Below are 22,451 nucleotides of genomic sequence, written 5' to 3' on the forward strand. Positions count from 1 at the left end.
AGTGGCGCTTGGAGATGATGTCATCTCCAAGCGACCACTTTCACGCCGGGAAAGCCGGTAATTTGCTGGTCAACACGGGTCCTTTTTATGTGTGAAAGGGTCAACCCGGATCGAAATTCCTGGAACTTCAACCCTGGTTTTACCACGGTCGGACGACTGCAATTTCGACCGAGTTGACCCTTAACACAGTTGGGTTGGAACCATGGGCCTGATTCAGACGGGCCATTGCGCACGCACCGCCCATGCGCGAGCCCCGGAGCAAGTGAGAAATCACTCGCGCCGGGGATCGCTACAAGACTGGGCGGCTGTCGATGTTGATCGACAGCTCGCCCTGTTTTGTAGGTGGGGAGGGGGGGTGGCTGCATAAATGGAGGCGTTCCCGAAGGAACGCCTGGCGTTTGTGGGCGGCCCTACTGACATCACTAGTGATGTCGGGGCAGCACAGATGGTGTAATGGTTAGCGTTACTGCCTCACAGCACTGAGGTCATGGGTTCGATTCCCACCACGGCCCTACCTGTGTGGAGTTTGTATATTCTCCCTGTGCTTGCGTGGGTTTCCTCCCACATTCCAAAAATATACAGGTAGGTTAATTGGCTCCCAACACAAATTAACCCTGGTGTGTATGTGTGTGAGCGTGTGATAGGGAATATAGATTGTAAGCTCCACTGGGGCAGAGACTGATGTGAATGGGCAAATATTCTCTGTAAAGCGCTGCGGAATATGTGTGCGCTATATAAATAACTGGTAATAATAATAATAATGTCAGTAGTAGACTTCCTGCTCTATTAGAGCAGGAAGTCCACTTGGGCTTGCGAGACCTGAGACCACAGGGGCTCCTCGCAAGCCCGATAATCGCGACCATCGCCAGGCCGCACGCACACGCTGTAGGTGGTCACCCACAGCTGTGCGAGCGGCGTGGAGGCCGGTCAAAAAAAAAAAATATGGACGCCCTGATTCAGAGCGAGCGCACGCAAATAGCGTGCGCCTCTGAATCAGGGCCCATGTCTGAAAGCCCTGGTCGGACCCGGGTTTTTGGTGGAAATGAGGTATAAAATGTAAATGTTTGATTGATTAGCCGTAACACTGGACGCACACAGGAGGTGGAGGGTGATGCTGGGCCTGGAAGCTGGCGCTAATGGGAAGGATGAAGTGATTCGCTGCTGACTTGCATCCCAGGTCTAATATTGGGCCTAATTCACTACCGTACGCAACTGCATATGCAATAGCGATTTCACGCGCAGTTCAACTGCGATAGTATGCTAATTTATTGCGATCGCTATTCCCTCGCAGCACTACATAAGGACGCCCATTTTCCTTACCACACATCCCTAATGTTTAGCAAGACTGCGAAACCATCGGTACAATCGATCACCATCGCAGCCTCTCACACACTTGTACAAGCCCTGACCTTACTCAGAAATTACTAACAACCACGCTCGCTATCAGGCCTCAGGCTGCGTATCGCAGTGGCTAATTTATGCACGCCCCTGCAACGGCGTTCCAACGCACTGTCACGCCTGCATTCACCCGGCCACCCTCCCGTCACCACCCACAAACGACACTGTCAATCACTCTGCGATGAGTCTGCGTAGTCGTTGCAATCTCAGTCCCGATCGCAATGGCTAGGACGCGCACTGCAATGCATGAGCAGGACACAACAATCAGCCGATTTGCGTGCGTATTAGTAACTGCGTTCCTTGCTGAATCAGGCCCATTGTCAGTGGGAGACGGCGGCAGCCAGTCACCAGCACCCTGATTCTAGGGGTCTTGGCGCCCGTACTTCTTCCACCCAGCGCCCCAGGTACGGTAACCTGCGGGGCAATAAAGAAAAGTAAACTCGGCCAATGTGAGAGGTTTCTGCTAAACGCTCACATTTTCTATACACTCACCCTGATTCAGACCTGCTTGCGAGCGCATTGCGCTCGCAAGCGGGTCGATGGTGGGCCAGTGCGAACGTGCGAGCCCCGGAACGAATGAGTACTTCACTCGCTCCGGGGCTCTCAGCAAAACGGGGCGGCTGTCGATGTTGATTGACAGCTCGCCCCGTTTTGTAGGTGGGTAGGGGGGGTGGCTGAACAAACAGGCGTTCCCGAAGGAACGCCTGCCGTTTGTGGGCGGCCCTACTGACATCACTCATGATGTCAGTAGTGGACTTCCTACTCTATTAGAGTAGGAAGTCCACTTGGGCTTATGGGAGCCAAGACCCTACCACATGGTCTCCTCGCAAGCCCGATGGTTGCGATAATCGCGACCATCTCCTGCCCTCTCGCACTAGCTGTGGGTGGGCACCCACAGCTTAGCGAGTGGACAGGGAAAAAAGAAAATACTCCCGGCCCTGTTTCAGAGCGTGCGCTCGCAAATAGCGAGCGCCCCTGAATAAGGCCCTTGGTCCGATAGCTCTATCATTAGGGTGTCAGAGTAAAATATAGATATATATTTTTTTTAGTAGCCTCTTAAAACAAGGCTAAAGTTGAAAATCATTAAAAAACACCTCCATGATTATTTTGAAGATGTATATTACATCCATCGTACTACAAACACCAAGTGTGCGCCATGAAATGTGATATTGATGTAATCCGTTTCATTTCCAGCTTGTGCAGACGATGGCCCAAATAATGCAAGCGGTGTGAGATTTGGCACAATTATATTCCTAATAGATCGCATCTCTTTGAGGGGGGGATTCAATTCTTGGCGATGGGCGCAGAGTGCTGCTGGAATGGTCAGGCGAAAATGCCGCGCAAACAATACGTTCTCAAATCTTTCCTTGCACCCTATGGAGGCGTAATGAACAGTAATGCGGCGCGCAGCTGGACATTGCAGTGTTGCCTGGCGGGACATTGCTCAGCGCTGAATTACCCCCTTTAAGGGCCGCATACATCTGCAATGTATCAGGTCAATTCCCCGAGCCCCAGACGTTGGGATCGGGGCATCAGTGAAATCCAACATGTTGTATTTCCCTGATTTGCTGATCCCGACCAAAATATGATAGGGTTCAGCAAATTTTTCAAACAGCCTGTAACGTGGCTGTTAGGAGCTGATTGGTTGGTACTTTATCTCTGTCCACCTTATCTCTTCTTTGATACATCTCCCCCTTTGTTTTTAGTTTGTCGAACGCTAATACAGGAAAACTCCACCTCTGTTCTGTTTCTGGGATATTTAATATGGGGGATCTGAGAGTTCTGGGGTTATAAAATTGTAAACTGATAAAGTTTCTGTTCCTGGGAGGAGTCGCGGCTCTGTCACAGAATGCTGTCTGGCCTCCCCGTACTACACATTGCTGGCCATTCAGTTCTGCGCAATGTTGGATCGCGTTTATTGTATACTATGGTAGCCCAGCAACGCTGGTGTTATTGTGCAGGTGGGGTATGGGGAAAAACATGCGATGCTGGTGGTCGCGATGTGCTGTTCTGGAACGCACATTGCGCCTATGGTACTGAATGGAATTGCCGCTATTACGTTATAGACTGAAGACTAGTCCAATTTAGCTTTGTTGCAATCTCTGAAACCTAACTGAGCCTTCCCAGCACATCTGCATGTGTGATTATTCATTACATTCTGAGCAGCGCAGCAGCTGTATGGTAGAGTGGTCAGACGGAAGCCACTCCTTAGTAGGGATGTGCAGGCTCGGATAGGTTCGAGTTTGCACGTTGAGTTCGGATTTTTCCCTCCAAAAAAACGGAACTCAGAAAGAGGCAAAACGTCATCTTGCATGGACGAACATCATCATTCCTGGACTTTTGTCTGGTTGTCCAGCAAGAATGGGCTACGAAAGACATCGTTAACGATCCGCGGGAGCGCGAATTGTTAATGATATGCATATACACTGGACGACATTGAACACGGTGAACAATATCGTTATCCTCCATATCGTCAAATTTATCGGCTAGTGTGTAGGTGGCTTTAGAGGTGACTGACCATCTATAGGGTAAATTATTAGAACTGTATAATTTAATACATTATCCAGTATATAAGGAGAACTCAGTACATCTACGTCCAGGGCAGTGCTAGATTTTTTTCTGCTCCTCCCCCAGACTCCTGGACTTGCTCCAATTGTCTGGAATGGTGCCCACATCTGAAATTAACACATTCAGCTCAGGCCATACTTGCCTACTCTCCCGGGACTGTCGGGAGCCTCCCGAAAATCGGGTGCCGCTCCCGACACCCCGCAAGACTAGGCAAGTCCCCCGGAATGGATGCCGGCACCCCGCTAACCCCCACGCCAGCCGCAAAAGTGGGCGGTGCGGGGGTGTGATGAATCGCGTAATTGTAGCCCCGCCCCCTGCCTTATAATGCCAGTAATATTGGCATTATAAAGAGGGGGCGGGGCCACGATGATGCGATCGCGTCGGCGCGCCCTCGCTCCGCCTATTTGACCCGCCCCCATCCTCCCTGCTGGACAGACCTGTCAGCCCCCTCCCGGATTCCCCTGCCGAAATGTCGGCAAGTATGGCTCAGGCAGGATGGCCTTATTGCTGCATATAATGGCTTACTGTGATCGCTGGTCCTGTATCTGCATACCCTCCAACTATACCGATTTAGCCGGTACAGTACCGTTCTTTAAAGGTCTGTACCAGCAAACGGGCTGTACCGTTTTGTACCAGATGGGTACAATCTCCCGAATTCTTTAGCAGCGCTGCTGGAACACAGGACTCCTGCAGCGCTGCTGAGTGACAGGCGGCTCCGCTCCGTCCTCCGTGGTTATCTGCAGTGCAGTCAGCACTGACGCTGACGTAATCACGCCAGTGCCTGTGTATAGGAGTCAGACTGATAAACCAGCCAGCACCTGCTGATTCCAGCTCCCAGTGCCAGTGGACACGCCCCTTTATATGTAACCACACCCCTTTTGTATGTGGCCACGCCCCTGTAGCGGGTTTTTGCTGTGAAATGTTGGAGGGTATGTATATGCTGGAATTATTACATACACTGCACTTTATATGACGTACGGTATTTTATAGCTGATTATGTCCTCTTTATGTACTGTCCACACCTGCTTTAAAATTAAGCCTTTGGGAACCCCTCTATAGAAATTTTGAGTTTGTCACTGCAAATGTGTGACTTTCCATCTGCTGGAGATGGAGAACTGTAAATCCCAGCATGCCCAAAAGGGCAAAACTTATACCTTTCACACTTGCACCAATAACCCGGGTTACTGTGCAGTGTGAAAGGGCCAGGTTGTAATAAGTGGGCCGAGCGTCCCGGCATTTTAACACGGGTTCAACCTGGCTCGCTATGCAGTGTGAATGGGTAACCGTTCACAGAACAGGAAGAGCCTGCGCTTGGGGGTGATCTCATCTCCAAGTGCTGGCTTTGCACGTGACGTTATCAATAAGCCGGGGCGGGCCGCCAGTCTGAAAGGGGTCTCAGCCGGGTCGCATCTGAGATGGACTCGTGCACAAAATCCTGGGTGCGACCCGGCATTAAAATGTGAAAGGGGTATTAATGTGAGACCTATAATTCACATAACACAGGAGAGCAGGGGATCTCCAGCTGTTGTGGGACTACAAGTATCAGCTTGCCCTACTACCCTGGAGAAGCAAAAGCTGCCTGCGCCTCCTACGAAGGCTGAAAGTCTCACTGATATATCTGTCCCTTTGGGCTGCTTACTTCATATGATAACGTCATCATCATACACTATTATCTCCCTGTGTATAACAGTGCAATGTTATAATTATAGTGTGTGTGTGGTGCCACCTCCCGCCTGCAGGTGCTGCTGTCTATTCCCAGGACACTGCGAGTTTCCCTGAGTCCTCTCTTCCCCCTGCTTCCTGCTCTCTATGATGGGGAAGTGTCTGCAGTGAGCAGCGGTTACAGCTAGATCCCCTTCAGTGTCTGTACCCTGACGTCATCAGTTACTGTCCAACGTCATTCCCTACCGGAAGTATACCTTTCCCCAGTGACAGCTGATGCCGGAGGTGAGAGAGCAACTGCCCGACTGTCTGTTATATAATAACCAGGGTGTTATACACAGCCCCTGTATTACACCCTGTATAGCATCACATACTGTCTATTACTGCTCATACCCACCCTGTATAGCGTCACATACTGTATATTATATAATAACCAGGATATTATACACAGCACCTGTATTAACCCTGTATAGCATCACATACTGTGTGTTATATAGTAACCAGGGTGTTATACACAGCCCTTGTATTACACCCTGTATAGCATCACATACGGTGTATTATATAATAACCAGGGTATAATACACAGCCCCTTTATTACACCCTGTATAGCATCACAGACTGTCTATTACAGCTCATACCCACCCTGTATAGCGTCACATACTGTGTATTATATAATAACCAGGGTATAATGCACAGCACCTGTATTACACCCTGTATAGCATCACATACTGTATATTATATAATAACCAGGGTATAATACACAGCCCCTATATTACACCCTGTATAGATTAACATACTGTATATTACAGCTCATACCCACCCCATATGGTGTCACATACTGTATATTATATAATAACCAGGATATTATACACAGCCCCTGTATTACAGCTCATACCTACCCTGTATAGTGTCACATACTGTGTATTATATAATAACCAGGGTATTATACACAGCCCCTATATTACACCCTGTATAGATTAACATACTGTATATTATATAATCAGGGTATTATACACAGCCCCTATATTACACCCTGTATGGATTAACATACTGTGTATTATATAATAACCAGGGTATAATACACAGCACCTGTATTACACCCTGTATAGCGTCACATACTGTATATTATATAATAACCAGGATATTATACACAGCACCTGTATTAACCCTGTATAGCATCACATACTGTGTGTTATATAGTAACCAGGGTGTTATACACAGCCCTTGTATTACACCCTGTATAGCATCACATACGGTGTATTATATAATAACCAGGGTATAATACACAGCCCCTTTATTACACCCTGTATAGCATCACAGACTGTCTATTACAGCTCATACCCACCCTGTATAGCGTCACATACTGTGTATTATATAATAACCAGGGTATAATGCACAGCACCTGTATTACACCCTGTATAGCATCACATACTGTATATTATATAATAACCAGGGTATAATACACAGCCCCTATATTACACCCTGTATAGATTAACATACTGTATATTACAGCTCATACCCACCCCATATGGTGTCACATACTGTATATTATATAATAACCAGGATATTATACACAGCCCCTGTATTACAGCTCATACCTACCCTGTATAGTGTCACATACTGTGTATTATATAATAACCAGGGTATTATACACAGCCCCTATATTACACCCTGTATAGATTAACATACTGTATATTATATAATCAGGGTATTATACACAGCCCCTATATTACACCCTGTATGGATTAACATACTGTGTATTATATAATAACCAGGGTATAATACACAGCACCTGTATTACACCCTGTATAGCGTCACATACTGTATATTATATAATAACCAGGCTATAATACACAGCCCCTATATTACACCCTGTATAGATTAACATACTGTGTATAACAGCTCATACCCACCCTGTATAGCGTCACATACTGTGTATTATATAATAACCAGGATATTATACACAGCACCTGTATTACAGCTTATACCCACCCTGTATAGCGTCACATACTGTGTATTATATAATAACCAGGGTATTATACACAGCCCCTGTATTACAGCTCATACCCACCCTGTATAGCGTCACATACTGTGTATTATATAATAACCAGGATATTATACACAGCACCTGTATTACAGCTCATACCCACCCTGTATAGCGTCACATATTGTGTATTATAACTGTCCGTCCTCTGTATTATAGTAATCTGTAACTCATATCTACCATGTGTATTATAATGTACTGTATATTATAATAACCAGGGTATTATATACAGCACCTGTATTATAGTTGATACCCACCGACGTAATGTATATTATAACTAATGCCTGTTCTGTGTATTATAGCATACAATGTTTTATAATTTGTATCTTCCCTGCATAGAATAACTACTGAGGATCTGTGTGTTATTATAACTAATGTCCATATAATATGTCAACTTGTGTGAGTTATAACTAATATCTGAGCATCTTGTTACAGCAGCCAATAATCCCCTGATCGCTAAGTCCTAGCCGCAGGGCTCAGGCTGCAGAGCGCCCCCTCTCTGTGCTGCAGTGACACCACCTAAACCCGGCTCTGACACAATGGAGAATCTGTAAGAACACTGCTCTTCATGTCCCTCTATAGGAGTGTGGTGGTGTTGCCAGTAGCAACCAGATTTTAGCTGTACAACGCCACTTTTTCTACACCGTGAACAGTCTTCATAGATGTCCCCCATTGAAGAGCAGAACAACCAGCTACCGGTCCAATGTGGGACATCGGCAAGCTCCCACCCTTGCCCACTAACACCCTGGTGCAAGCCCCTTCATGCCGCTCATCCAGTTTTCCCTTAGGGGATTGGAAGTGGCGGTTTACGCATCGCTGGTGAGTGACCGTGGCGCCCCTATAATGAACAACTGTATCTCTGTGCAATAGGAGCCTAGAAGCAGCAGCTCCATGGCCTGTGATTGGAGGAGTTTAGCAGGAGTAGTTGTGCAGTGGCTGTACTGTTATAGGATCACTAAGCCACAGAGCTGACATTCACATTTACAAACCATGAAGGCAAAGATAGATTGTTCTACATTAATCTGACGACCGCTGCAGCTCTGTTAAAAATGAAAATATTACCGCACCTTGTTATAGACAGCTGCAGCTCCTCTCACCTATTTAGGGCAGTGCCCTGATTTAATCTAATGCTTCTCAAAAAGCTGAGACTGCAGTGATTTCAGCTACTGTGACTGCACTGCGCCCATCCATACGGAACCACCCAACCACTCAATTCATTTCTGCAGCACAAGACTACAAAGTCGTCAGTCACTCTGTGCCTGCTCTTCTAGAGAAGCCCCTCCTCTGTAACGGATTCAGTATGATTGGCCGCATGGCCGGTGGTTCAAATCCCGACAGCGGCATCCCGGCAGCAGTGAATATCCCAATCATCCCAAGGTAAGTATTTCCTACCCTATTCTACCACCTAACCCTCCCTTAGGGGTGCCTAACCCTAATCCCCCCTCTAAGTGCCTAAACCTAAACTCCCCTTCCCTCGCCGCCTAAACCTAAGTCCCCTGGGGGGGTGCCTAACCCTAACCCTCCCTTCCCCTAGCCTAACCCTAAACTCCCGGGGGGGGGGTGTGCCTAACCCTCAGTCCCCCCCAGGAACCCTAAACCTAACCCTCCCCCCCCCCCCATGGCTGTCCTTGCCCGGCTTACCTTTGACCGGTAAGCTGGGTGTCGGGCTCCCGGTGTAGGTAAAATGAAAGGCGTCAGGATTTTGACGCCTGTCATTTGACTCCTTGCCGGGATTAGACAGTCGGGAAGCCGACGGTCGGGATTCTGCCCGTCAGCTTCCCGACTGCTTCCCTCTGTAACATAGCGGCCTGCAGATGAGGGTCACAGAGCATTATGGCATTATTAGGTATATGCCGTACAATATTCAAATGTATAATAAGCTCACTAACCCACAGTTGGATAAATATTAATGTGAAATATCACCTTTTACTTGGTCCTTAAAGTGTACTCATAGCTGTGTATGCTGTGGTGGCATTAATTCTGTGATGACACTATATTTACTAGCGACAAATGGCTGGAACGTTCTACCTTGTCCTGTAACTGGTATGGTGTATATTGGTTTTATTGGTGTACCGTGATTCATTTTCACATGTTGGGCTTACATACATGGATTCAGCGAGAAACTATTGTGTGGAAACGTTGGCCGTTTAATACTATAAGTGCCAGCATAGTAATTTATGTATGTAATGAATAAGTCATTGGACCATCTCTTTCTAGATTCCCTGGTCCTCTGGGGACAGGAACGGGCGCAGTGACAGAATGGGCCTCCTTTTGGACCCGAATCGCCGGCAGGCCTTATCCCGCATTGTTACGAGGCTGAACGCCCCCCTGTGGTAAGTAACCACCCCTTTGTCTGGTGCATGTGCACATAATGAATTTAATTGTAAGCTGCTGGGGGCAGAGAACCTGGACCTGAAGGGTCAGGAATCCTGTTACCACCTCACATATACCTGTAATTGCTAGCTCTTATGTGCCACATACATGATATAAAGGACTGTGTGTGTAGGGTGTGAGGTGGAGGTGATTCTATGAAAAGTGAGAGGATTACCTGAGGGTCTCAGGGGGATGAATAATCTTTATTATTGGAATAGGACCCAGATTAGAAAAGCGCTCTCCTCATACCTCTGGTTGGCGCCAGTCTGCGGCAATAGAGCTGCAAGGTGTAGTCGGCCTAGGACCGGTTCCAGCTTCTCCTGCTATGAGCCTGGCGCTGGCTTTAATGCTCTCTCCCAGGCGATCGGGGTCTCGGGAGGAGACTGATTTTTCCATCTGGTTACTATATTATAGTATAGGAACAAAATGACACCAGCCCTGGTCTCCTATACATTGTACAGCTATAACTCCTATATAATTAGTCATTTGTACTGAATTGTGAACTTCCCCCTCCGTTCTGTGTAATACATTTCACATATGTTCTTATTGAGACCAAAGTGTACCGTACAGCCTTATATGCAACATGTACACAGATGATATGTTCTGGTACTTGCCATGTCCCCAGCACACAGGGTCTAGGAATTTGTTTCTAGTACAATGTGATACCTCAGAGCTGGGCTATTTGACCTTTGCCTTCTGATGAAACTGGGGCTCATAATACCCGGAGAAACGCGTTAAGGATACAGGAACCATTAGGACTGCACTGCACGGGATCTTTGTCCGTCAGCAGAGCTATTTGCCACTTTTGGAAATCGTGCCTCCGTCTTGGTCCACTCGGCCGTTTGCCCCAGGACAGCCGTCACTGACGGAACCCTCTTTTGGAACCCTATGAGGGCTATCAGTAATACGGGGAATCATAAAGGATAGAGCCAATGCCTAGGAGTGCCAGGTGGCTGTGTAAGTGCTGCTCACAATTATATTACATACCCTGGAGTTATTTGGATATTTGTTACATTGTTGCAATATACCTGACTCAGTGCAATGTTTATCTGAATTAATTTAATATTCAAAGACTTTTTATATACAAGTTTTCTCTATTACATTATACAGAGTGTACCTATACATGTTTTCTGCACTATATGTGAATTTGTGCATTTGATATTATTATTATTATTATTATTATTATTTATATGGCGCCACAAATGTTCCGCAGCGCCTTTCAAAGTGCATAAACAACTTGTAGACAAGCGACTTACAGAACAATACAATACAGGACCAGGACATGGATAATATATATTGCTACATTAGTGACCATATCACCCAGATAAGCAACAGAGGATAAGCAACCAAGTGGTGTCCTAGTGGTGAGTAAGAAGTAGATGAAAATAAAGTAGGGAGAAGTACAAGAGGGTAGAGGGCCCTGCTCATAAGAGCTTACATTCTAAAAGGGGAGGGGGAAGACAAACAGGTGTGACACAGATGGGGTAGTTGGGGAGGAAGGAGCATGTTGCAGCGGGTTAGGATGGGAGCTGGAAGGCTTTGATGAAGTAGTGGGGTCTTGAGAGCCCGTTTGAAGGATTGTAAAGAGGAGAAGAGTCTGATGGGGAGTGGGAGAGATTTCCAAAGGTCGGGAGCAGCGCGGGCAAAATCTTGGAGGCGGGAGTGGGAGGAAGTAATCAGTTGGCAGGAGAGGCGGCGTGCATTAGTTGAACGAAGAGGGCGGACAGGAGAGTGAAGGGAGATGAGGTCAGAGATGTAAATGGGAGACTATTGGGTGAGGGCTTTGTAAGTGAGCGTGAGAACCTTGAATTGGGTTCTGAAGGGGAAGGGGAGCCAGTGGAGGGCTTGTAGGAGAGGGGAGGCAGAAGTAGAGCGTTTGGAGAGGAAGATGAGTGAAGCAGCCGCATTAAGGACAGACTGGAGAGGAGGGAGATGGTCATTTGGGGAGGCCAGATAGGAGAAGGTTATAGTAGTCCAACCTGGGTGAGATAGGGTCTGATCTTGGAAATATTTTTGAGATGGAAACGACAGGACTGTGAGAGGTTCTGTATATGTGGTGTGAAGGAGAGGGAAGAGTCCAGGATAACTCCATGACAACGCACTTTGGGACTAGTGGAGATAGTTATTCCATCAATTGATAAAGAAATAGTGGGAAGTGAGGATATGTGGGAGGGTGGGAAGATAATCAGCTCTGTCTTAGACATATTAAGTTTAAGAAATCGATGGTACATCCAGGAAGAGATAGCAGAGAGACAGTTGGAGATACGAGTCAGTAGAGAGGGGGAGAGATCAGGTAAGGAAAGGTAGATCTGAGTATCATCAGCATAGAGATGATAATGGAGGTCAAAAGAGCTGATGAGTTCACCTAGAGTGGCAGTATAGAGGGAGAATAGGAGAGGACCAAGAACAGAACCTTGGGGAACACCTATTGTAAGAGGCTGTGGGGGAGAACAGGAAACAGAGAAGGACCGGTCAGAGAGGTAGGATGACAGCCAGAAGAGAGCAGTGTCACGTAGACCAAGGGAGTGAAGGATATGCAGCAGGAGAGGGTGGTCCACAGTGTCAAAAGCAGCAGAGAGATCAAGGAGAATGAGCAGGTAGTAGTGGCCTTTGGATTTGGCAGCAAGGAGGTCATTGCTGACTTTTGTGAGGGCAGTTTCAGTGGAGTGGAGAGAACGGAAGCCAGACTGAAAAGGGTCAAGGAGGGAGTGGGAGGAAAGAAAGGCGGTTGAGACAAACCGCTCAAGGAGTTTGGAGGCAAAAGGGAGGAGAGAGATGGGTCGGTAGTTAGAAAGAAAGTTAGGATCAAGGGTAGATTTTTTTTAAGAATGGGGGAGACAAGGGCATGCTTGAATGCAGAAGGAACAGTGCCTGATGAGAGGGAGAGGTTAATGAGGTGGGCAAGATGGGAGCAGGCAGAAAGAGAGAGGAAGCGGAGGGGGCGGGAGGGGATAGGATCAAGAGGGGAGGTGGAAGGGGGGGGGAGGACTGGATGAGGGCCATGACTTCCTCTCCAGATACAGGGGAGAAGGATGTTAGAGTTGGTAAAGTTGATGGGGAGGGGTGATCTGGGAAAGGAGGAGGTGGAGAGCTGGGGGACTGGTCGTATATGATGTCTTGACGTATCGAATCAATTTTAGATGTAAAGTAGGTAGCAAAGTCAAGGGCAGAGAGCGAGGAGGGGAGACGAGGAGGGGGTGGGTGAAGGAGGGAGTTGAAAGTGGTGAAGAGACGCTGGGGATTAGAGGACTGAGAGGTGAGGAGGTGCTTGAAATATGACTGTTTAGAGAGGGAGAGAGCAGCACTATAGGATGAGAGCATAAATTTGAAATGGAGAAAATCTGCCTTAGAGCGTGACCTTCTCCACTGTCGCTCGGCGGTTCGTGAACACTTTTGCAGGTATCTGGTGCATTTGGAATGCCAGGGTTGAGGAGTAGATCTGCGAGTGTGAGTAGTGATCGCCGGAGCAACAGACTCCAGAGCAGAAGTAAGGGAGGCGTTGTATAGAGAAATGGCTTGTTCAGGGCAGGAGAGAGACAGGATAGGGGAGAGAAGTGAGTCAAGCTGGGAAGAAAAGGAAACTGTGTCAATAGCGTCAATGTGACACTTAGTGATGGTGGCTTTTGGAGGTAGAGGAGGGGAAGGAGAGAGGGACAGGTTAAAAGAGAGGAGGTGATGGTCAGAGAGGGGGAATGGGGAATTTGAGTGATCAGAAATATCACAACGGTGAGTGAAGACCAGATCAAGCAAATGCCCACTCACATGGGAGGGTGAGGAGGTCCATTGGGAGAGACCAAGTGAAGATGTGAGGGAGAGGAGTATGGAGGCAGAGGATTCTGTGGGGATATCAATTGGAATATTGAAGTCACCTAGGATAATGGAGGGAAGGTCTGAGGAGAGAAAGTGAGGGAGCCAGGAAGCAAAGTTGTCAAGGAACTTGGAGGGAGGACCAGGGAGACGGTAAATGACAGCTACTAGGAGGTGTACTGGGTGGAAGAGGTGTAAAGCATGGACTTCAAATGTAGAGAATGTAAGGGATGGTTCAGAGGGAATGGGTTGGTATGAGTAACCAGGGGATAGAAGGACCCCAACACCACCGCCATGGCGACCCCCAGGTCGTGGGGTGTGGGAAAAGGTGAGGCCCCCAGAGGAGAGAGCTACAGGAGAAGTGGTGTCAGAGGGTAAAATCCAGGTTTCAGTAATGGCTAGGAGATTCAGGGAGTTGGAGATGAAAAGGTCATGGGTGGGGACCAGTCTATTACAGACTGACCTGGCATTCCAGAGGGCACAGGATAGAGTGACAGAGTTTGTTGGAGAGATGTGAATGAGATTATCAGGGTTGCTGTAGCGTGGAGGTGAGATTAATTTGGGGAACTGAGATGAATAGAGTGTAGCGATGGTTCGGTCTCCAGTGCTAGAAGGGGAGCCAGTAGAAGGTGGGCAGGAAGGGAGCTTAATGATATGTGGATGGATGTGGGGTGAAGTGACCTGGAGAGGGGGGTGGGAGGAGGGATTAGCAGTGAGGTAGAAGGACCCCTGTGGAGTATAGGAGAATGAAAGTGGAGTAATGGGAGAAGATGAGGAGGAAGGTAAACCGAGGAGAGGAGATAAGGGGAAGAGGAAATGGAAGAGACAAGGGGGAAAGGATAAAGGTGGAAGCACGGGGCAGAACAAAAGATTAGGTAGTCACTGAGTGAGGGTGGGAGTTGAAGAAAACATGGTAATGCTAAGGATGATTTAAATAGGGGAAGGAAAAGTTGAAAGTAGGAATGAAGAAAGAATGTAGGAGAGCAGATTTCCAGAGATGTAAGTAACAGAGTAATAGTACAGTGTGGGAGAAATGTGTCAGTAAAACAAAAGTTTATTATTGAGTATAATAAAAGTGGAGATTTGGTGCGTACAGAAATTAAATAATAAAATAGACCTTAAATAAATGTTTTAACTGATTCATCAGCTAAATCCAGGACAAGCGCTTCACATTTTCCTTTTTTTGTATATGTTTTTTGTGGGGAGCAGACCCCATGTGTTAGCAGCTCCCTGACTTAGTGGTCTGTGAAGTCTATACAGAGCTCACCATCATTTCTTCTGTTCTTGTTTGGATTTTACTACTTCTATACACTGAATTGGCAGAAGTCACGGGATAGATGCCTAGGATCGTCTAAGACCCCCTGTAGCCCAGCATAGTGCAGCAACTGGACTTCACATCGATTCCACAAGTGGACGGAAGACCTCTGGAGAGATGGTGACCTATGCCGCCTGGATAGCTTCCCATAGCTCCCTGTTATTAGTAGGTGCGAATGGACCTCTCCACCGCGTCCCATAAATGCTTAATTAGGTTCATGTGGGGAGAATGTGGCGGCCGTACCATTCGTCGGAACTCTGCAGAATGCTCCTCAAACCAGTTCTGGACAACTTGTGACCGATGACACGGTGCATTATCCAGTTAGTATATTCCATCATTGTGGAGGTACATGAAGGGCTGCAAATGGTCACCAATGCAACGTAGCGGTTACCACTCAATGACGTGTTCAGGCAGACCCACCTCATGCCACGTGAACACGCTACTCCATTATGGAACCAACACCAGCTTGCGCGGTGCTTTGTTGACAACTGAGGTCCATGTCCTCATGGGGTCTACGCCACACCCAAACCCTTCCATCAGCCTGAAACAACTGGATCCCTGGCTGATTGGACCACGCCAGATGTTGCCAGTCCTCCAGGGTCCGATTACCAACGTCACGAGCCCAGGTGAGGCGCTGTGTCTGCTGTCATAGTGGTAACGGGGCACTCTGGTGGGTCTTCTGCTCCCATATCCCATGAAAGCTAAAGAATGCTGCACTGACCTGCTGGATATGCATCTGATAACACGGACAATTCTGGCCAGATGGCGCTGGTCACGATCGTTAAGCAACCGTGGTCGGCCACTGTGCTGTCCACGGTGATGGTAATGCCTTCCATGAGGTATTCCCGGTACACGTGTGACAACGTAGATGGAGGAATGTTAAATGTCCGCACAACTTCGAAAATGGAATGTCCCATCCGTGGGGCACCCACTATCATGCCCCGTTCGAACTCCGATAGTTTACGTCGCCTTGCCCTGAGCAGCCTCATGTCAGATTACAACTGATGCAGGTCTGGGCATCTCCAAGACATGGCAGTACAGTGATGCCACCTACCATTACTTTTACATGTGCTGTCCCATGACTTTTGTTACTTCAGTGTGTAATAAGTGTTCTACAATAAAAAAAAGTCACCTAATGCTTTGAATTTATTTTCCTGTATATTCTCAGTATTATCAGCTATATCATTGGGGTCGGCTGGTTCTTAGGCCTGGCATTCCAGCCGTTCACACTACAGTCTTATATATCGGAGAACTCGATGGGCTCCACCATGGTGGATGAGAAGTTTATCTACGGGGACAGAGCTCTCTCATATGCCCGAGAGTTTGCCGCACACAAGAAGTCGGCCGGGTGAGTAACTGCGGGTACGGGTATCGATGTATGGTAATCCCCCAGGGGCCTGTGCTTTGGGGAGGGGGGGTGGTTGTTGCCGGGTTGGTAGATAAATGTAATCAGAAGTAGTTGCAAGATTAATAACCTCTTTATAGGTATTGATATCCTCTTAATATTTATTGATTAATATTCAAGTTGGCAAACGCTCATCAGCTCGGCTGGGAGTTACGATTATATTGTCTATTTGTGCATAACTCTATACTGGTTTATGGTGAATGTGTTTCCCGGGGGGAGAGCGATCACTGTCATTGCCATGTGTACAGGGGGTCTCCTGTGGCCTGGCTGGAGAGGACCATGCGAGGAATAGGCTTGGAGGTGTACACGCAGAGCTTCGTCCGAACGCTTCCCTTTCCCGATGAGACCACGGAACGATATGTATGTATATCTAGATGGATATCCTGGCCTCAGAGATAATAACTGTACAGCCTGTGTCCTGTGTATGGATAAATGACGAGGCAGCGTACACACAGGGCGACATTGTCATCAACACTGGGAATAGAAATTGTGATGAAACATTACATTTGTTAGTGTGTGGATAAGCAGCTGATACATTGTTATTCTTGCTTTCTCAATGGCCTGACGTTATAATGTGCCGCTGTAATTGCTAATCAGTAACTACGAATGTTCCCTGATGCAAGAAATCTATTTATGGCCAATAGTAGTAAATCTAAATATAGTTCGATTTACCTCCAGTGTTTATGGCTAGCGCTACAAAGGCATTGCAGGAGGCTCTGTCTTTCTGCCCGAGGACCCCGTCTTTATAACCCTCTACCCCTGTACAGGAAGATTGTTTGTTTGTTTTTCTCTCCTATAATCACCCATTTCACTCTTGGTTATAGATGGTTAAAGGCACCAACGTGTACGGCATACTGCGGGCCCCGCGGGCAGCCAGTACCGAGTCCCTAGTTCTGAGTGTCCCCTGCAGCGAGGGCCAGAATAACAACCAGGCAGTGGGGCTCCTGTTATCTCTGGCATCTTATTTCCGAGGTGAGACCCCCATCTGAGTGTAACGGTCTCAGTGCCAACCCCTATAGCAATAAAAGGACCATGAACATCTGTATAAAGGACATAGTGATCAGAATACTCAGGTGTCATGTATCAGAACTAGCAGAGATAAGGGATTGTCACATACTGTATATGAGAAGATGGAATCTTGTGTCTCCCGATAGTTACATTGTGTTTGTGTCTGGCATCCTCTCCTTGTAGCCTGTATGTGATGTTCTATCGTAGTATTACGCTGGTTACATTGTGTCTGGCATCCTCTCCTTGTAGCCTGTATGTGATGTTCTATCGTAGTATTACGCTGGTTACATTGTGTCTGGCATCCTCTCCTTGTACTCTGTATGTGATGTTCTATCGTAGTATTACGCTGGTTACATTGTGTCTGGCATCCTCTCCTTGTACTCTGTATGTGATGTTCTATCGTAGTATTACGCTGGTTACATTGTGTCTGGCATCTCCTCCTTGTAGCCTGTATGTGATGTTCTATCGTAGTATTACGCTGGTTACATTGTGTCTGGCATCCTCTCCTTGTAGCCTGTATGTGATGTTCTATCGTAGTATTACGCTGGTTACATTGTGTCTGGCATCCTCTCCTTGTAGCCTGTATGTGATGTTCTATCGTAGTATTACGCTGGTTACATTGTGCCTGGCATCCTCTCCTTGTAGCCTGTATCTGATGTTCTATCGTAGTATTACGCTGGTTACATTGTGTCTGGCATCTTCTCCTTGTAGGCTGTATGTGATGTTCTATCGTAGTATTACGCTGGTTACATTGTGTCTGGCATCCTCTCCTTGTAGCCTGTATGTGATGTTCTATCGTAGTATTACGCTGGTTACATTGTGTCTGGCATCCTGTCCTTGTATCCTGTATGTGATGTTCTATCGTAGTATTACGCTGGTTACATTGTGTCTGGCATCCTCTCCTAGTAGTCTGTATGTGATGTTCTATCGTAGTATTACGCTGGTTACATTGTGTCTGGCATCTCCTCCTTGTAGCCTGTATCTGATGTTCTATCGTAGTATTACGCTGGTTACATTGTGTCTGGCATCCTCTCCTTGTAGCCTGTATGTGATGTTCTATCGTAGTATTACGCTGGTTACATTGTGTCTGGCATCCTCTCCTTGTACACTGTATGTGATGTTCTATCGTAGTATTACGCTGGTTACATTGTGTCTGGCATCCTCTCCTTGTAGCCTGTATGTGATGTTCTATCGTAGTATTACGCTGGTTACATTGTGTCTGGCATCTCCTCCTTGTAGCCTGTATCTGATGTTCTATCGTAGTATTACGCTGGTTACATTGTGTCTGGCATCCTCTCCTTGTATCCTGTATGTGATGTTCTATCGTAGTATTTTGCTGGTTACATTGTGTCTGGCATCCTCTCCTTGTAGCCTGTATGTGATGTTCTATCGTAGTATTACGCTGGTTACATTGTGTCTGGCATCCTCTCCTTGTAGCCTGTATGTGATGTTCTATCGTAGTATTACGCTGGTTACATTGTGTCTGGCATCTTCTCCTTGTACACTGTATGTGATGTTCTATCGTAGTATTACGCTGGTTACATTGTGTCTGGCATCCTCTCCTTGTAGTCTGTATGTGATGTTCTATCGTAGTATTCCGCTGGTTACATTGTGTCTGGCATCCTCTCCTTGTAGCCTGTATGTGATGTTCTATCGTAGTATTTCGCTGGTTACATTGTGTCTGGCATCCTCTCCTTGTACACTGTATGTGATGTTCTATCGTAGTATTCCGCTGGTTACATTGTGTCTGGCATCCCCTCCTTGTAGCCTGTATGTGATGTTCTATCGTAGTATTACGCTGGTTACATTGTGTCTGGCATCCTCTCCTTGTAGTCTGTATGTGATGTTCTATCGTAGTATTACGCTGGTTACATTGTGTCTGGCATCCCCTCCTTGTAGCCTGTATGTGATGTTCTATCGTAGTGTTACGCTGGTTACATTGTGTCTGGCATCCTCTCCTTGTAGCATGTATGTGATGTTCTATCGTAGTATTGTGCTGGTTACATATTCAGCATCCCGGGGCACTGATTTATGGGGGGCCTGCCCCCTTCTCTGCTGACTGTTCTAATGATAAATAGATTTTCCTCCATCGCTTATCGTCACTCTGATCTCTCAGCACTTTGTGAGGAGCGGTGTCACCTAACGCGGCATTCTGCGCACTAATAAGTGCATGCTCACATGGTTAGCAGAACTTTATTGGAAAACATTTTAGAGCAGTGATATATATATATATATATATCTATATATTCTTAAATAAAATTGATATCTTCTGTATAGCATAAACCTGACTGAGCAGAAAATATCCTGTGCATGTAGCTGGGATAAGGTAACATTTCTGTAATCTGTTACATAGAAACCTGTTGTGATTATTGTATTCCTCGGGACGGTGTATGGATGTGATTATTGTATTCCTCCGGACAGTATATGGATGGGATTATTATATTCCTCGGGACGGTGTATGGATGGGATTATTGTATTCCTCGGGACAGTATATGGATGGGATTATTGTATTCGTCGGTACAGTATATGGATGTGATTATTATATTCCTCGGGACAGTGTATGGATGGGATTATTGTATTCCTCGGTACAGTATATGGATGTGATTATTGTATTCCTCGGGACGGTGTATGGATGGGATTATTATATTCCTCGTGACAGTATATGGATGGGATTATTATATTCCTCGGGGCAGTATATGGATGGGATTATTATATTCCTTGTGACAGTATATGGATGGGATTATTGTATACCTCGTGACGGTATATGGATGGGATTGTTGTATTCCTCGGGACAGTGTATGGAAGGGATTAATGTATTCCTCGTGACAGTATATGGATGGGATTATTATTTTCCTCGGGGCAGTATATGGATGGGATTATTGTATTCCTCGGGACGGTGTATGGATGGGATTATTGTATTCCTCGGGACAGTATATGGATGGGATTATTGTATTCGTCGGTACAGTATATGGATGTGATTATTATATTCCTCGGGACAGTGTATGGATGGGATTATTGTATTCCTCGGTACAGTATATGGATGTGATTATTGTATTCCTCGGGACGGTGTATGGATGGGATTATTATATTCCTCGTGACAGTATATGGATGGGATTATTATATTCCTCGGGGCAGTATATGGATGGGATTATTATATTCCTTGTGACAGTATATGGATGGGATTATTGTATACCTCGTGACGGTATATGGATGGGATTGTTGTATTCCTCGGGACAGTGTATGGAAGGGATTAATGTATTCCTCGTGACAGTATATGGATGGGATTATTATTTTCCTCGGGGCAGTATATGGATGGGATTATTGTATTCCTCGGGACGGTATATGGATGGGATTATTATATTCCTCGGGACGGTATATGGATGGGATTGTTGTATTCCTCGGGACAGTGTATGGATGGGATTAATGTATTCCTCGGGACAGTATATGGATGGGATTATTGTATTCCTCGGGACAGCATATGGATGTGATTAATGTATTCCTCGGGACGGTGTATGGATGTGATTATTGTATTCCTCGGGACAGTATATGGATGGTATTATTGTATTCCTCGGTACAGTATATGGATGTGATTATTATATTCCTCGGGACAGTATATGGATGGAATTATTGTATTCCTCGGGACAGTGTATGGAAGGGATTAATGTATTCCTCGGGACGGTATATGGATGGGATTATTATATTCCTCGGGACATTGTATGGATGGGATTATTATATTCCTCGGGACATTGTATGGATGGGATTATTATATTCCTCGGGACATTGTATGGATGGGATTATTATATTCCTCGTGACAGTATATGGATGGGATTATTGTATTCCTCGGGGCAGTATATGGATGAGATTATTGTATTCTTCGGGACAGTATATGGATGAGATTATTGTATTCCTCGGGACAGTATATGGATGTGATTATTGTATTCCTCGGGTCATGTACAGTATATGGATGGGATTATTGTATTCCTAGGGACATGTACATTATATGGATGGGATTATTGTATGCCTCGGGACAGTATATGGATGGGATTATTGTATGCCTCGGGACAGTATATGGATGGGTTTATTATATTCCTCGGGACAGTATACGGTTGGGATTATTGTATTCCTCGGGACAGTATATGGATGGGATTATTATATTCCTCGGGACAGTATACGGTTGGGATTATGGATGGGATTATTGTATTTCTCGGGACATGTACAGTATATGGATGGGATTATTGTATGATTGTATATGGGATTATTGTATTCCTCGGGACAGTATATGGATGGGATTATTGTATTCCTCGGATGGGTATTCCTATGGATGGGATTATTATATTCCTCGGGACAGTATGTGGATGTGATTATTGTATTCCTCGGGGCAGTATATGGATGGGATTATTGTTGTATATGGATGGGATTATTGTATTCCTCGGGACATGTACAGTATATGGATGTGATTATTGTATTCCTCGGGACAGTATATGGATGTGATTATTGTGTTCCTTGGATGGGTATTCCTATGGATGGGATTATTGTATTCCTCGGGACGGTATATGGATGGGATTATTCTATTCCTCTGGACAGTATATGGATGGGATTATTGCATTCCTCGGGACGGTATATGGATGTGATTATTGTATTCCTCGGGACGGTATATGGATGGGATTATTGTATTCCTCGGGACATGTACAGTATATGGATGTGATTATTGTATTCCTCGGGGCAGTATATGGATGGGATTATAGTTGTATATGGATGGGATTATTGTATTCCTCGGGACATGTACAGTATATGGATGTGATTATTGTATTCCTCGGGGCAGTATATGGATGGGATTATTGTTTTCCTCGGGACAGTATATGGATGGGATT

At 46.2% G+C, this 22,451-nt stretch overlaps 1 protein-coding gene across 1 annotated transcript in view; it reads left to right on the top strand.

Annotated features, from left to right (window-relative positions):
* The first annotated feature begins 5,748 nt into the window (after nt 1–5,748).
* The window catches only part of GPAA1 (glycosylphosphatidylinositol anchor attachment 1), a 34,453-nt gene continuing 17,750 nt past the window's right edge, over nt 5,749–22,451 (top strand). The window contains exons 1-5 of the mRNA XM_088457190.1: nt 5,749–5,913; nt 9,890–10,005; nt 16,336–16,515; nt 16,821–16,932; nt 17,397–17,544. Coding sequence (XP_088313316.1) covers nt 5,905–5,913; nt 9,890–10,005; nt 16,336–16,515; nt 16,821–16,932; nt 17,397–17,544 — 565 coding nt within the window. The 5' untranslated portion in view covers nt 5,749–5,904. The remainder of the gene's footprint in view (nt 5,914–9,889; nt 10,006–16,335; nt 16,516–16,820; nt 16,933–17,396; nt 17,545–22,451) is intronic.

The sequence above is a fragment of the Taudactylus pleione genome, unplaced genomic scaffold, assembly GCF_031769625.1.
Source record: "Taudactylus pleione unplaced genomic scaffold, aTauple2 ptg000744l, whole genome shotgun sequence".
NCBI lineage: Eukaryota > Metazoa > Chordata > Amphibia > Anura > Myobatrachidae > Taudactylus > Taudactylus pleione.